Source organism: Oculina patagonica, chromosome 10, assembly GCF_052425735.1.
Source record: "Oculina patagonica isolate OP01 chromosome 10, crgOcupat, whole genome shotgun sequence".
Lineage (NCBI taxonomy): Eukaryota > Metazoa > Cnidaria > Anthozoa > Scleractinia > Oculinidae > Oculina > Oculina patagonica.
The window spans coordinates 5,912,558-5,930,303 of NC_135767.1; the positions used below are offsets into that span (position 1 = coordinate 5,912,558).

The following is a 17,746-nucleotide window of genomic DNA, read 5'->3' on the forward strand; positions in this document are numbered from 1 at the left end:
GAATATGTCTTTTAATCGGCTCCTGTTCTGTAACAATTTTTTCCACATAAAGAACATATTGAGGCCAAAATCAAGATTATAAAAATTTATAAAAGCTCTTGTAATCTAAACAAATTACCTCAAAATTTCAAGCGACAGGAGAAGACTTTAAAAGACAGTTTTCTAACTTCGTAGCGGCTATGGTTGGTCTACTTTCGATTAGTGAATTATATAGCTGATTCCTATAGAGAATTTTAATTTGACAAATTTGAATTTTTTTAATAGATCAGAAGTTACGGATGTTTAAATTCAATCAAAATCCAATAAACTTATGCCATAGTTTAAGCCCTGTTTGTCCCTCAGATCTAGTCCATTATTTTGTTCTTCACTTGTCTTGAGGGTATCACGAATTGTGAAAGCATTCACTTTTTTGGCATTTAAATGTGAATCTTTTGTGTTGGCTTCTTAGAAACCCTCGCAAGTATGTGTACAAGAGGGTTTCAGAAGTGTTTGTTAACAATACTTATCATGTCCATGTTTTGATAAAGACCTTGTTGTACAAGCCTTGCATGTATCATTGTATGTATTATTTCAGGGCTTGCCGTTTAAACGTGTAAATTTAATTTGTCGTCAAATTATTCATGTATAGAGATTTCACCCATTTTATGCAAGTGTTGTAAAGGAAAGGAAAGCGTTGGCCCTTTTCAAAAAAAGAATTAAAAAAAACACCAATTTCAGTTGAACTTCAGTCTTTATATCTTCCCAAACAGTTCTTTACCTCCATTCAATGACACTGAGGTAGAACTTCCCAAAACTGAGTCCTTTTTCTTTGCTTTCAGTAACGAGTGGTTTGGAAAATAACCGCTAAAATCACCCCTGTTTACTACCCTTTCGTAAATAATTACAGACCTCAAAATTTGCACCACACCTTTCTTCAAAAAAGAGTGATGACCTGGGCCGAGAGAATCCGTGCGAGCATTTGTGGGATGGAACACTAAAAGAAAAAATTAATGCGATGTTAAGGTAATTCCTGGGAAATAAAACTGCTTATAGATTTTCAACCAAACATTGCCGGTTTGTTGTTTACCTTCAGGGAAGTTACATTTTGAAATTAAAAAGGGGGGGTCACCGTATTCGTTTAGGAGCAGGAAGACCTTGTATATACTATATACAAGGTCTTTTATTATACCACATAATTCCTTAATAATTCCTTTGCAAGTGCTGGGAAAGTACACGTTTTCGTTGATTATGTATTATTCTGCCATAGAAATTGATCTTTATTCATTTTACAGAAAGAATTTGATCGATACTCTCAATCTAAGAGAAAAAAGTGATAGGTCACCGTATTCGTTTACGAGAAAACGATGATTTATCGCTCTCGTGAGCCAAGCCGCCTAGACAAAAGCCGCCATTTTGTTTATTTGCGCGCGCTAATTACGCGTAAAATTCTGCGCAGTAAGGATGCGCAGTGCAATACTAGGGAATCACCTTAAGTTTTTTCCTGGTTTAGATAAGTCGAGAAAAAATAATTAATGGTCCAGTTGGCGAGCTGGAGATCTGTGAAACTAAAGGTACTAGACCGTTCAGGGAGCAAACGCCTGTAGATTGCACTACTGGAGGACAGTTGCAGAGAAACTCAGAAATTAACTCCTGGTCTGTCATCTTCCGGCACGTGGCAAGACTACCGTGGCCGAGAATGGTCACTTCCGACTTCCGACTTCCGACTTCCGACTTCCGACTTCCGACTTCTGACTTCCGACTTCCGACTTCTGAGTTCAGACTTCCGACTTCCGACTTCTGAGTTCAGACTTCCGACTTCCGACTTCTGAGTTCCGGGTTCCCTATCTGCCATGCACACACGCATACTTTCGGTCCAGGCCATCACTCGTTTTTGAAGTGAGCATAATGAATGCGCCAGCTGACATTTAATCCCTGATTTAATCTCTACCCAGAATCTATTGTATGACCTCCTCGCTCAGCGGTTGGCTATAATTATGCTTATAAATTTCTGCCATTCTTTTGAATTTTTGGCGGGATAATGACTGGAATGGTTAATCATACATTAACATTGAATTTGAGTTTAGCTTGCAACGCACATTTTGCGCTTCTCGCTCCACAACTACCACAATTAAACTGTTGTTGTGTCTGGGCGGATCGGAAGCAGTTTAATATGAGTGAAAAGAAATCCAAAAACCGCACAGTAGAAAGAGAGAACGATTCCATTCAGCACGATCAGGGTTCCGCAGACGCTTTGAAGAGGGTTAGTGAAGGTCCTAGACGAAAATACTACACGAGGGCGCGGGCGGCCAAGATCGAGGCCAAGAGACTTCAAGAAAAAAGACGCTTGAACGATCAGTTGGAAGGGGGGAAAGAGAATACCTGGCTAGCAGAAAAATCTTGGCAGAACGAGGCGAAGAAATATAAGGAAAGTTATCCAATCTTCAAAAGGAAAATGATACGTGCATTTGGAGAAACATTTTACTACAATGGTGGGTCTTGGCACGGAGAAGAATCCAGGCGATATTCACGTTATCACATACGGAAATCAATGCGATTCCTACAGTCAAACATGAACAGCGATGATGATGAGTCGAACCACGATGAGGACTAAGCAAATGTAGCCCGGCGTAAGTTAAATTACAGAAGTTCATCTAGTTTTAGTGCGAATAAAAGTACGCTGAAAAGTTATCGCGCAAGTATAAAAAACCCGTTGCATTACATTTTTAGTTACATATTGACGCCTTGTAATAAGCCTGGTAGAGAACTACGTCTGTATGAAATTTGGCGAAACTTGAGAATTCTTAGCAACGATTTATAAGCAAAAAATCGCTCAATAAATGTGTTAAAATGTTACCTAATGCTGTTTTCTTTTATCCAAAGCGTGTATCCTCGCTTTTTAAGGTAAAATTTGGTCAGCTAATCGTTTTCATAAGGTTTTGAGTTCGCTGGTCGAGGGTCTCTTCTAACAACAAGGCTTGGGTTCCAGTAGAATACTTGACCATTTTTGAAAGAAGCAAAACACGTTCTGCTGCGATCCGAAATCAATTCACATAAGCTTGAATCAGCTCGCAACCAAATCGAAGTCGATGAGTTGCAAAGCCTATTATCTGCAAAGGCATTGAAGCAAATGGTACCGCTATCAAATAAGCATAATGTTTACAGGAATAAAGGGGTTTCGTCAACTATAAATAATATATAAATTAAGTCTGTTTATGAAATTTGGCAAAAATTCAGTCAACTCGAATGAGAAGAATGCCCTCTTAGCATGACGTTCATTCTAGATGAATGCAAATCTTTCCAAGAATATCACCGGAAGAGATAAGCAAATTCTCATCCCAGCGCCTGCGATCTTTTTAATCAGCACCGTCATCAGCAACAGGCGTAGATACGTCATGTAGTTAACATATAGTGGTTTGACTAATTCCCATATAAGGAATATATAGGAGAGGAAACACAGCACTAAACAGCTGTACATGGCCATACAAAAGCTATACATGTCCCTACCTAGCCGTACATAACTATACACCGCTATACAAGGCCGTACTTAGCTCTACATAGCCCTACATAGTCTTACAAGGCCGTACTTAGCTCTACATAGCCCTACATAGTCCTACATAGCCGTACATAGCTCTACATAGCCCTACATAGCCCTACATAGCCGTACATAGCCCTACATAGCCGTACATAGCCCTACATAGCCGTACATAGCCCTACATAGCCCTACATAGCCCTACATAGCTCTACATAGCCCTACATAGTCCTACATAGACGTACATAGCTCTACATAGCCCTACATAGCCCTACATAGCCGTACATAGCCCTACATAGCCCTACATAGCCCTACATAGCCTTACGGCATAGCCGTACATAGCCGTACATAGCCGTACATAGCCGTACATAGCCCTACATAGCTATACATAGCCGTACATAGTCCTACATAGCCCTACATAGCCCTACATAGCCCTACATAGCTCTACATAGCCCTACATAGCCCTACATAGCCCTACATAGCCCTACATAGCCGTACATAGCCCTACATAGCCGTACATAGCCCTACATAGCCCTACATAGCCCTACATAGCTATACATAGCCGTACATAGCTATACATAGCCCTACATAGCTCTACATAGCCCTACATAGCCGTACATAGCCGTACATAGCCCTACATAGCCGTACATAGCCGTACATAGCCCTACATAGCCCTACATAGCCCTACATAGCTATACATAGCCGTACATAGTCCTACATAGCCCTACATAGCCCTACATAGCCCTACATAGCCCTACATAGCCCTACATAGCTCTACATAGCCCTACATAGCCCTACATAGCCCTACATAGCCCTACATAGTCCTACATAGCCGTACATAGCCGTACATAGCCGTACATGGTCCTACATAGCCGTACATAGCCGTACATAGCCCCACATTGCCCTACATAGCCCTACATAGCCCTACATAGCTCTGCATAGCCCTACATAGCCGTACATAGCTCTACATAGCCCTACATAGCCCTACATAGCCCTACATAGCCCTACATAGTCCTACATAGCCCTACATAGCCCTTCATAGCCGTACATAGCCGTACATAGCCGTACATAGTCCTACATAGCCGTAAATAGCCCTACATTGCCCTACATAGCCCTACATAGCCCTACATAGCCGTACATAGCCGTACATAGCCCTACATAGCCGTACATAGCCGTACATAGCCCTACATAGCCCTACATAGCTATACATAGCCGTACATAGTCCTACATAGCCCTACATAGCCCTACATAGCCCTACATAGCCCTACATAGCCCTACATAGCCCTACATAGCTCTACATAGCCCTACATAGCCCTACATAGCCCTACATAGCCCTACATAGTCCTACATAGCCGTACATAGCCGTACATAGCCGTACATAGCCGTACATGGTCCTACATAGCCGTACATAGCCGTACATAGCCCCACATTGCCCTACATAGCCCTACATAGCCCTACATAGCTCTGCATAGCCCTACATAGCCGTACATAGCTCTACATAGCCCTACATAGCCCTACATAGCCCTACATAGCCCTACATAGTCCTACATAGCCCTACATAGCCCTTCATAGCCGTACATAGCCGTACATAGCCGTACATAGTCCTACATAGCCGTACATAGCCCTACATTGCCCTACATAGCCCTACATAGCCCTACATAGCCGTACATAGCCGTACATTGCCGTACATAGCCGTACATAGCCCTACATAGCCCTACATAGCCCTACATAGCTATACATAGCCCTACATAGTCCTACATAGCCCTACATAGCCCTACATAGCCCTACATAGCCCTACATAGCCCTACATAGCCGTACATAGCCCTACATAGCCGTACATAGCCCTACATAGCCCTACATAGCCGTACATAGCGCTACATAGCCGTACATAGCCCTACATAGCCCTACATAGCCCTACATAGCCGTACATAGCCCTACATAGCTATACATAGCCGTACATAGCTCTACATAGCCCTACATAGCTCTACATAGCCCTACATAGCCGTACATAGCCGTACATAGCCCTACATAGCCGTACATAGCCGTACATAGCCCTACATAGCCCTACATAGCCGTACATAGCCCTACATAGCTATACATAGCCCTACATAGCTATACATAGCAGTACATAGTCCTACATAGCCCTACATAGCCCTACATAGCCCTACATAGCCCTACATAGCCCTACATAGTCCTACATAGCCCTACATAGCCCTTCATAGCCGTACATAGCCGTACATAGCCGTACATAGTCCTACATAGCCGTACATAGCCCTACATAGCCCTACATAGCCCTACATAGCTATACATAGCCCTACATAGTCCTACATAGCCCTACATAGCCCTACATAGCCCTACATAGCCCTACATAGCCCTACATAGCCGTACATAGCCCTACATAGCCGTACATAGCCCTACATAGCCGTACATAGCCCTACATAGCCCTACATCGCCCTACATAGCCCTACATAGCCCTACATAGCCCTACATAGCCCTACATAGCCCCACATAGCCCTACATAGCCCTACATAGCCGTACATAGCCCTACATAGCTATACATAGCCCTACATAGCCGTACATAGCCGTACATAGCCCTACATAGCCCTACATAGCCGTTCATAGCTCTACATAGCCCTACATAGCCCTACATAGCCCTACATAGCCGTATATAATCCTACATAACCCTACATAGCCGTACATAGCCCTACATAGCCGTATATAGCCCGTACATAGCCCTACATAGCTATACGTAGCCCTACATAGCTATACATAGCTATACATAGTCCTACATAGTCCTACATAGCCGTACATAGCCCTACATAGCCGTACATAGCCGTACATAGCCCTACATAGCCCTACATAGCCGTACATAGCCCTACATAGCCCTACATAGCCGTACATAGCCCTACATAGCTATACATAGCCGTACATAGTCCTACATAGCCGTACATAGCCCTACATAGCCCTACATAGCCCTACATAGCCGTACATAGCCCTACATAGCTATACATAGCCGTACATAGCCGTACATAGCCCTGCATAGCCCTACATAGCCGTACATAGCCCTACATAGCCGTACATAGCCCTACGTAGCCGTACATAGCTATACATAGCTAACCGTTCCATTAAAGTTACGACCCAAATTTTAACTTTAATTTTCATAATACGTTTTGACTTAACATACATTCACTTGATTGAGCATCCGCTGTTTGCCGCTGTTTGTTTCATATTTTTAATGAAGTTACGATGGCCTAAAACCAAGAGTCCTTAGCTTATGAGCATCCCTGATAAGTGTTTCTCAGCATCAATATTAAAATAACAAAATAAAACATAATATATGTAATAAAAAAATACTAAGAGAAACTATGTACAAATGAAATGCTATATGAGAGTCTATGTACAAATTGTGTCTGTCATTTTCTTCATATCCTTGTTTAAATTATTCCATACGGTCCACAAGTGGTAAAACAGCTCTGCGCCAGTACTGCTTGGGCGTGTCTGCTGATACTCCCCCATTGACGCGGCATTTTTTGTTTTATCCACATTCGGCTGCCATTCCCTTTGCGCGCTCATAAAGTTCCTACCAAATCATCGGTCAGAAAAAGTTTAAAGAAAAAACACCATAACGCGTAGAAAAATTACACTACTTTTAAACCCTTTGCATTTCTTCTTTAATGTAAAAAAATCTGGGAAATTCTGATAAGCAGTTGCGTACTTTGCATGTAGGCAGATACGCCCCTGTTTTTACACCACGATATTTAAAGGAGCGCTGACTGGCAGCAATTCTGCATGATGGAGTCATTTAAGGCTGCCTCTTTGTCTTCTTCGCTGTCAGGGATAGTAGACCAAGTACATTAATTGTCTCAAAAATAGCACGACCCGGATCCTTGACCAGCAGTCTTTGATTTACATCTAGCCATCAATGTGATCTTGAAACTGCACAAATATGATCATATGATCAAAACAAACCTGGCGGCAAATTGTGAACAGGCTGAAGCTTACATGTGGTAGTCGCTAACGTATCACTCCAATAATGACTGGATAGTTGCAAGGGGAAACTTCTTGAGCATTCAATTTATTTGTACAGTGGAACCCCGCTTTACTTACACCCGCTTAATACGGTGCACCTCGGTATTACGGACAGTTTCGTTGGTCCCGACGAAAACCTAATACATTTTCTTTAAAATTAACCCGCTTAATACGGACACACGGACACTTTTCCGTGTCCCCAATGACAAACTGTCATACATTGTCAACCCCGCTTTACGGACACTGTTTATCTATGAACTGTCAATTTTCATTGTCGCAATTATTTTCTTACTTTACCCTGGTCAAAAAATGACAGAATGCGATGAGTTAAAACGATTTTAAGACTATCAGTAATAACCTAATAGTGTGACTTGCAAAGGTTTCAGTCGGCCTGGTTGTGCCTCAAGCTGAAAGCTTCCTTTTAAAGTAACGTTACCGACTTGAGTTTGTTCAGTTTAATAACGGTTACGGTCAGATCTAGAGTTTAAGTTACAAAGGAAACTTTATAGAAAACGTTCGGTTGCTTTGATGCGTTTTTTTCTTGTATATAGTAGAGTTGCGACATTTTCAAATAATTCAATTGTTGAGTTTAATAAAGTTTAGTTCGAACTATGACTAGATCGTAAGGTTTTCGTAAAAACTATTCATTTCTGTCAGGGTTCACAGTTTGCATCTGTTACGGTAACAGTACAATTAAACAACGTTTTGTTGCTGTAAAAACGTTTGCCTTCGTCTTTGTGTCGATAAAACATGTATCCGTGACTTTTTCCTGAGACCCCGCTTAATACGGACACCCCGTTAATACGGACAATTTGGCCTGTCCCCTTGGTGTCCGTATTAACGGGGTTCCACTGTACTCCGATTATATATGGTAAAATACAAAACGAGAATTAATCCTCGTTGCTGACAGAATACGATTTGAGTTCAAGTCGTTGAATTAATGGTTAATACACGAGTATTTAAAACAGCTTTTTTTAATTTCATTATCAAAAATGCAGCTGAGAAACAAAAGGGTGTTTCGGGAATTGCTCAAAATACAGATTCGGATATTTGCAATTCGTTTTGATAAGAAGAAAACTAACGCAGAAAGAAATATTTAATTTAGCTTTATGGGTCCTTTATCAAAAAGCTAGATAGAATGAACTCGCCAATAGACGCAACCCCAGAAGATTAATAAGTGAGGCCAGGAAACTGAAAATTGAATGAAATGAATTTGCCTTGTAGAAATCCAAATGCTCCATCGTTCGGCATATAGTTATATGAGGGTCCCTAAGGGTTAAAATAGGAACTGGGATTTGCCTATTTTGACTGGCATTTGCCTTTATTTTCACTGGCCAAAAAATGGGAATGGGAAGCGTGTCAGTACATGACTAAACCAGCATATTTTGCGCTCTATAATGTTATGTTCTTAAAGTCCGGCACTGAATAGTTAAAACGCTGAAAACTCTGAAACAAAACGACCGCACCGCACGAGTGTCCATCAAGTCTCGATCAATTTTCTTGTAATTGATAAAGTTACTCAGCAGAACAGCTATGACTGAGGATCGGCAAAAATGGAATATTTAAAAGAAGTGACAGCAAGTTGTTGTCAGTCAGGGTAGTGGTAGGTATGGGATTAATACTTGATAGCTTTAGTTAAAGCTACAAAAAATTTCTATTATTTTCTTCTCTACAAGACAAATGATAATAACTAGCAGAACATGTATCATATATACTCTTGGTTTTAGGCCATCGTAACTTGATTAAAAATATAACACAAACAGCGGTGATAAACATGAAAAATCACATATTACTAAACTTGACGTTTCGTATGCTAAGCTATATACATTTTCAAAAGTATGACCGTTAAAATTTTGGCAACTATTTATATTGTTATGAAAGGGTTCTGGAACCTAGACTGAGACAATTGATCTTCGGCAGTAACTTAATATTTACATTTCAGTTAATAAAGTAACAACCTTTCACTGCCGACATTGGCATTAAAAGAAGGTTGTAGTTCTTGAATGTGTAAGGTCTCTTTAATTTTGCAGTGGAGGTCAGTTTTGCCTGACGCAAGGATTTCAAAATGATCCCATTTGATGTCATGGCCTGTTGTTTTTATGTGGTCAGCAATAGGTGATAGGTGGTCGCATTTAGTGAGGGCCTTGTGAGCGCATAAAGCGATTCGGAGTCAACAAACGACACAGTACAAATTTTATGCTTTACTCACATGGACACAGTTCGAAGACGCGTACATAATTGACAATTCGATGACCATAACCAAAGCTTACGATGAGAACGATAATTAAGCGATGGCAAATAAGCTTGTGCTTGTACAACAGTTAATACTTGTATCTCGACGCTACTTGTACTCTACTTAACCTTTATACTTGTACGAAGAGATGTATAGTAAATAACAGCTTGTACGGTTTGAACGATACAACTTGTGCGATAGACTTGTACGATTTGACTTGTACGTTTTGTACGTTTTGTACGGTTTCGAAAAGTTTGTGTCCTCTGTAAACGGCTGTAAAACACGATAAACCGTAGAAAACTATGCTCCAAAACAATTTCACCGTAAGATGTTCAACTTCCCTTCGAGCACATGGTTTACTCCTCGGTCGCAATGCACCGTGGGATAGTGCCATTGCGTGCGTGACATCACGCGTGTCTTTCTCGAGTCGCAATGTAACGTAACGGCAGTAACATTCCCGACCCCTTAAGCGACATGTCAAGTCCAATGTTCAAGAAAAAATAAAATAAAAACTAACGAGACAAGTCCTTAATAACTTTCACTAAAAGTGATTCTCAGTTCAGTTCTTTGAAGTGTTCCATTTCCTTACTCATCTCCGGGTTCATGCTCCTCCTTGGCTAGCAAGAGGACAACCTTGTCAACTGGACGGCGTAGTTCTGAGGTTTGGGTCTTCAGCTGGACACTGCGCACAAACCCATTCTTGTCCGGTTCCGTCTTGATCACTCGACCCATGGGCCAAATGTTTCTGGAGGAGTTGTCGTCCTTCACAAGAACAACATCACCGACTGCTAAGTTTCGCTTTGGGCTGTTCCACTTTGGGCGTTGTTGGAGTGTCAGGAGGTACTCTCTCTTCCAACGAGTCCAGAACAGGTTTGCTAAGTATTGTACCCTTCGCCAGCGTCGCCTCAGGTAGACATCTGCGCGTTGAAAGACTCCTGGTGGAGGAAGTATGACACTTGTCTTCATCGTTAGAATATTGCTAGGGCTCAAAGGATTGAAGTCGTCAGGATCACTTGATGCGAACGTTAGGGGTCTGGAGTTTATGATGGCCTGAACTTCACAAAGCAAGGTCCTGAAGGACTCGTCATCGAGACGGGTGCCATGCTCGTGCAGCAGGACGGTGAGTACCTTGCGGGTGGTACGGATTTGCCTTTCCCAGATGCCACCCATGTGGCTGGCGCTTGGCGGGTTAAAAATCCATTCTGTGCCCTCTTGGCGCAGCCTGCTTCTGATTTGGTCATTGTCCATCTCATTAATTGCTTGTTGCAACTCATTAGTGGCGCCTACAAAATTCGAGCCGTTGTCGCTGCGAATCTCTCGGACGGGTCCACGATAAGCAATAAACCGTCTCAGTGCTTGAATGAACGAGTCTGATTCGAGAGAGTTGGCAGTTTCAATATGAACTGCTCTACTTGCCAAACATGTGAAAAGGCATCCATAGCGTTTAAGTTCCTTTCGGCCTTCCTTAATCAGTATGGGCCGAAGTAATCCACGCCAGTGTACGTGAACGGGGGAGCTGAAGTTACTCTGTCCTTTGGCAAGTCAGCCATCTTCTGTTCGACGACAGGGGCACGGTAACGGCGACAGGTCACACAGTTTGCGATTATGTGACGAGCGGCAGCATTGGCACCAGGAATCCAGTACTTTTCCCTCAATTTAGCAAGTGTATGGCCGCGGCCTGCGTGTGCTAGGCGTTCATGGAGATGCTGGATGATCAGATTCGTAACATGGCTCTTGCGAGGCAGGATGACAGGATGCCTTGTTTCTTCAGAGAGATCATTAGCCCGGCTGAGACGGCCACCAACACGTAGAAGCTCTTCATGGACAAAGGGATCCAGACGAGTTAAAGAACTTGTCTTCTTCAACACCATTTTCTTTTGCTTTGCCCGACCCCGTTGGTCTCTGTCGTCGTTGCTGCTAACTTCCCTGAGAGCATCAAACTCCTTACTGAAATACTGCAACTGTACGAAGCGGAGGATGGCAACCTCGGCCTCTTCAAGCTCTTGCACTGTAAGTGGCATACAATGACGAAGCACTCCTTTCGTTTTGGCTCCTGATGTCTTTGTGTTCGTGGCTGGACAGCGGTCCGGATCTGACACAGGACTAGTAAGCCTTTCAACCTTCCTTTGCTTTTGTAACATGGTCTTGATTCTAAGAAACACAGCCACTGCCAATTTCAGGCGATACCAGCTTGAGTGGTATTCGATCAACTTGTTGACTGTAGCAGCTGAGTTATCTGTTACCGAAGCCTTTACAGGCAATACTAAAATTTGTCAAGGCCTGAAAATTACGATTTTTGTAATAACCAATCGCGCCATCCTTTTCAATAAGGCCCGCATCGATTTCCGCTTCCTTTTTTCTTGGGAAGACAACGATTCTGAACCTTGTGATCCTTGCGACATCTTCGCGAGAAAGCGATTTTAACAGAGAGAAATGCAACTAGCAGTCAGTCCAGATCGTACACGTGTTTGATGAAAACTTGTCAAAAGTGAACTAATATGACAGCTACATTGACAGATATTAAGCAGAAAATATTAAATACCAGAGACTGTGGGGATATTCCCACGAGCAGTACAATAAGTGTCGAGACAAATTGGTTCTAATGGTTACGGCGGAATCACTAGGAAAATTGAAAGAAGGCCAGTCGAAATCTGCTCATCAAAAAATCGTGACAGTCTTGTACGTCCAGATTCATATATCGGGAACATACTCCAGTAGGCCTGAGCGGGCAGGAAATTCCTAAGATTTCGAGGCGGGGACACGTCAATTAAAAAGTACTTGATCTCCCTTGCGACGAGCGAATGATAAAGGAAAGTAACCAATTGGGCCAAAATCGCTAAATTTAGTACTCGCTAAAATTTGTCTCAATCTAATTTAATAAGCGTTTATTTAATACCCCCGCCCGCGGGAGGAACACAAAATTAAATACACTGGCCCTTTTCAACTATATAACAACGTCAGAAGGTAGGGCAACAATTAAGAAGGGTTGGGAGAGAGCTGGGATCGCCGGCATCATAGAAAATATGACGAGGACGACTTTCTAACATTTGCAATTCACTTTGTTCTTTCTGACAGTGGTAATGTTCGTTCAATTTTAAGAGACTTTGTTCTATTACTGAACATATATTTCCATCTTAGTTATATATTAAAATTGTTTTATTTAAGTTTTCGGAAAATCGCTAAATTTAATAGTCGCAAAATCTTGCTCATAAAAAATAGCTAAAATTAGTAGGTAGATGCCAAGTCTAACGCTGTTGGCGTGAGACTCACTCTTTTTGACCAAATCTCACGCAACCACGCCATTCAGACAAAAAATCACGCTTTTTTAAATACTACAACTTGAGGAAAAAGTCTTATTAATTTAAATAAAGTTATTCTTTCAGCTGTGCTTTGATAGAGATGAACGCTATTCGAGTAGGGAAGAGTTGCAGAAAACAACAAACGCTTGCCCATAATGAAGGAAATTGCTTCTCTGCAAACTTACATTTTTAATATTATTTCTTTTTTTGGGGGGGGGGGGGAATATACCCCCAGACACCTCTAGAAGTTACTCCTCTGGGTCTCACTAATGCTCCTTCAATTTCTACTCCATACCAGCCAAAAAACTTGGCATCTAACAGGCTTCGCAATATGTGTAGCTATGTGTAGTTGTGTATAAATACGGCTATGTTTATACACAACAACACATAGCTGCACATAGCCGTACATTGCGTAGCCTGTTGTGAATCAACGCAAAGAACGGCGAGAGGAAAAAAAATGACCAGTGGTTCCTTTCCTTTATCTTTCGCTCGCCGCTATGGCCATGTATCATGATGTACAGCTGAGTGCGGCTATCGTTACGGCTATGTGTAGCTGTGTAGCTGTGTATAGCTTCTATCCATGTAAAATAAAGTTATCAATCTATGTAGAGCCTCCCATTGTACAACACATCTTTCTGCTCACTGTACAACTACACAGTCTTTACAGAGGAACGGGCTGTCAACAGCAATACTTCAAACTGGCTTACTTCCTTTATTTTGCTTTTCTAAAAAACAACGTGAGCTGTTTTGGCTGAAAGTTACATGGGACTGTTATTGACTAATTTGTTTACAATATATACTCTGCTTAGCCTTAAGCTATGTCTTCCAAACTCGCATATGAAACTCCAGCGAAAACAGAATGCCGCAGCTAGACTGGTAATGGGTTCTCCAAGATTCTGCCACGTCACACCCTTGTCCGGGCTATCACCTTCATTGGCTCCCTATAAGATTTTATTGTTGACTTTTAAGTGCTTAGATGGTCAAGACCCAGATTATCTAATAAAACTGATTACAGCAAGAAGCCAATTAGAGTTATTTTACTTCAATCGTGAAATAGTTACTACTCAAATAGATACTATTAGACACTTATTCCATTGTTTTCTTTTGTTTAGTTTTCACTATTTAGCACTAATTGTTAGATGTTGTTTCACGGGTTAAATAAAATCACTCTAAAATACTCCGTGAGATCAAGTGACAGACTGTTACATGCACCACCCAGTAATCAGCTATGTATGGCTATGTATAGCTATGCATAGCTATGTATAGCTGTGTAGGGCTATGTATAGCTGCGTAAGGCTATGTACGTGTAGCCATGTATAGCTGTGTAGGGCTATGTATAGCTATGTAGGGCTATATAGGGCTATGTAGGGCTATGCATAGCTATGTCTAGCTGTGTAAGGCTATGTATAGCTATGTAGGGCTATGTACGGTTATGTATTGTTATGTACGGCTATGTAGGGCTATGTAGGGCTATGTAGGGCTATGTAGGACTATGTAGGGCTATGTAGGGCTATGTATTGCTATGTACGGCTATGTAGGGCTATGTAGGGCTATGTATTGCTATGTAGGACTATGTATTGCTATGTAGGACTATGTAGGACTATGTAGGACTATGTAGGGCTATGTAGGGCTATGTAGGGCTATGTAGGGCTATGTAGGGCTATGTAGGACTATGTAGGGCTATGTAGGGCTATGTACGGCTATGTAGGGCTATGTACGGCTATGTATTGCTATGTAGGGCTATGTACGGCTATGTAGGGCTATGTAAGGCTATGTACGGCTATGTACGGCTATGTACGGCTATGTAGGGCTAGGTAGGGCTATGTATTGCTATGTAGGACTATGTACGGCTATGTAGGGCTATGTAGGGCTATGTAGGGCCATGTACGGCTATGTAGGGCTATGTAGGGCTATGTAGGGCTATGTAGGGATATGTAGGGCTATGTAGGGCTATGTAGGGCTATGTAGGACTATGTAGGGCTATGTAGGGCTATGTATTGCTATGTACGGCTATGTAGGGCTATGTAGGGCTATGTAGGACTATGTACGGCTATTTAGGGCTATGTAGGGCTATGTAGGACTATGTAGGGCTATGTAGGGCTATGTAGGGCTATGTACGGCTATGTAGGGCTATGTACGGCTATGTATTGCTATGTAGGGCTATGTACGGCTATGTAGGGCTATGTAAGGCTATGTAGGACTATGTACGGCTATGTACGGCTAGGTAGGGCTAGGTAGGGCTATGTATTGCTATGTAGGACTATGTACGGCTATGTAGGGCTATGTACGGCTATGTAGGGCCATGTACGGCTATGTAGGGCTATGTAGGGCTATGTAGGGCTATGTAGGGCTATGTAGGGATATGTAGGGATATGTAGGGCTATGTATTGCTATGTAGGACTATGTACGGCTATGTAGGGCTATGTAGGGCTATGTAGGGCTATGTACGGCTATGTAGGGCTATGTAGGGCTATGTAGGGCTATGTACGGCTATGTACGGCTATGTATTGCTATGTAAGACTATGTAGGGCTATGTAGGGCTATGTATTGCTATGTAGGGCTATGTAGGGCTATGTAGGGCTATGTAGGGCTAGGTAGGGCTATGTAGGGCTATGTATTGCCATGTAGGACTATGTGCGGCTATGTAGGGCTATGTAGGGCTATGTACGGCTATGTACGGCTATGTACGGCTATGTAGGACTATGTAGGGCTATGTAGGGCTATGTATTGCTATGTAGGACTATGTAGGGCTATGTAGGGCTATGTAGGGCTATGTAGGGCTATGTAGGGCTATGTAGGGCTATGTACGGCTATGTAGGGCTATGTACGGCTATGTAGGGCTATGTATTGCTATGCAGGACTATGTAGGGCTATGTAGGGCTATGTAGGGCTATGTAGGGCTATGTAGGACTATGTAGGGCTATGTAAGGCTATGTAGGGCTATGTAGGGCTATGTAGGGCTATGTAGGGCTATGTAGGGCTATGTAGGACTATATAGGGCTATGTAGGGTTATGTAGGGCTATGTAGGGCTATGTAGGGCTATGTAGGGCTATGTACGGCTATGTATTGCTATGTATTGCTATGTACGGCTACGTAGGGCTATGTAGGGCTATGTAGGGCTATGTAGGGCTATGTAGGGCTATGTAGGGCTATGTAGGGCTATGTAGGGCTATGTATTGCTATGTAGGACTATGTAGGGCTATGTAGGGCTATGTAGGGCTATGTAGGGCTATGTAGGGCTATGTAGGGCTATGTAGGGCTATGTAGGGCTATGTACGGCTATGTAGGGCTATGTAGGGCTATGTATTGCTATGTAGGACTATGTAGGGCTATGTAGGGCTATGTACGGCTATGTAGGGCTATGTAGGGCTATGTATTGCTATGAAGGACTATGTACGGCTATGTAGGGCTATGTAGGGCTATGTAGGGCTATGTACGGCTATGTAGGGCTATGTACGGCTATGTAGGGCTATGTACGGCTATGTAGGGCTATGTAGGGCTATGTATTGCTATGTAGGACTATGTAGGGCTATGTAGGGCTATGTAGGGCTATGTAGGGCTATGTAGGGCTATGTAGGGCTATGTACGGCTATGTACGGCTATGTAGGGCTATGTAGGGCTATGTAGGGCTATGTAGGGCTATGTAGGGCTATGTAGGGCTATGTAGGGCTATGTATTGCTATGTAGGGCTATGTAGGGCTATGTAGGGCTATGTACGGCTATGTACGGCTATGTAGGGCTATGTAGGGCTATGTAGGGCTATGTACGGCTATGTACGGCTATGTACGGCTATGTAGGGCTATGTAGGGCTATGTATTGCTATGTAGGGCTATGTAGGGCTATGTATAGCCGTATATAGCTATGTATAGCCGTGTATAGCTACGTAGGGCTCTGTATCCCCTCTATTAATACCCCTATATAGAATTTAGTCAAACCACTATATGATGACTACACTACGTACTTACCGCAACAGGAATCGCTTGGTGCTGACCAAAAGGTTCGCCGCCTCTAGGCACGAAAATGAAAGGGTACGTTTGTACTTGTGCACCATTGCGCGCAACAATTGCGCAATGTGACACAAATATCGGCCTTAATCCTGCCAAAGAAATCAAGGTAACTGTTTGCTTACCGGATTAGCAATGTTGCAGCCCTTGGCCACTTTGACTAGGATACAGCCCCATACAAGCTATTGGTATGTGCCGCCCCAAAAGCCAAAAGGGAATGGTTTTCTAGCAGACTATACTAGCACCAGGCCCAGACGTTCCCTTCCCATCTAGTTGCAACGTGCAACGGCCGAACGGCCACCAATGACCCGTTCCCTTATGTGTACCTCGCGGACGAGAAAGAAGGAGAACGCCTAGACACTAGGCTGGTTTTTGAGGCTAGGAGAATTAACCAAATAATATCGATCTATAAAAGCGCGATTTGCCACCACAGATACGCAAAACGTCGGGTCTGAAAACGGCTATGAATTTTAGAGGTTAGGTCTGAAAGACGGTATTGAAAATTATGTTATAATTGCCGTACATCCCCACCTTCCCCCCCCCCCCTCCCCTTTGAAAGGAAGGGGCTTATTTCACATTTCCAGGTCAGCTTGCGCATAAACTGAATGGGGTAGACAATGTTTAATGCTAATTTAATGCCGTTTAATAACACTTCTCCACAACTGAATTAAC

The 17,746-nt window shown here is 42.7% G+C and overlaps 1 protein-coding gene across 1 annotated transcript; it reads right to left on the reverse strand.

Annotated features, from left to right (window-relative positions):
• Positions 1-10,355: 10,355 nt before the first annotated feature.
• On the reverse strand, positions 10,356-11,018 carry LOC144628863 (uncharacterized). Its single transcript, XM_078486966.1, has one exon. The coding sequence runs from the start codon at positions 11,016-11,018 to the stop codon at positions 10,356-10,358; it is 663 nt and encodes a 220-aa protein (XP_078343092.1).
• Positions 11,019-17,746: the final 6,728 nt, after the last annotated feature.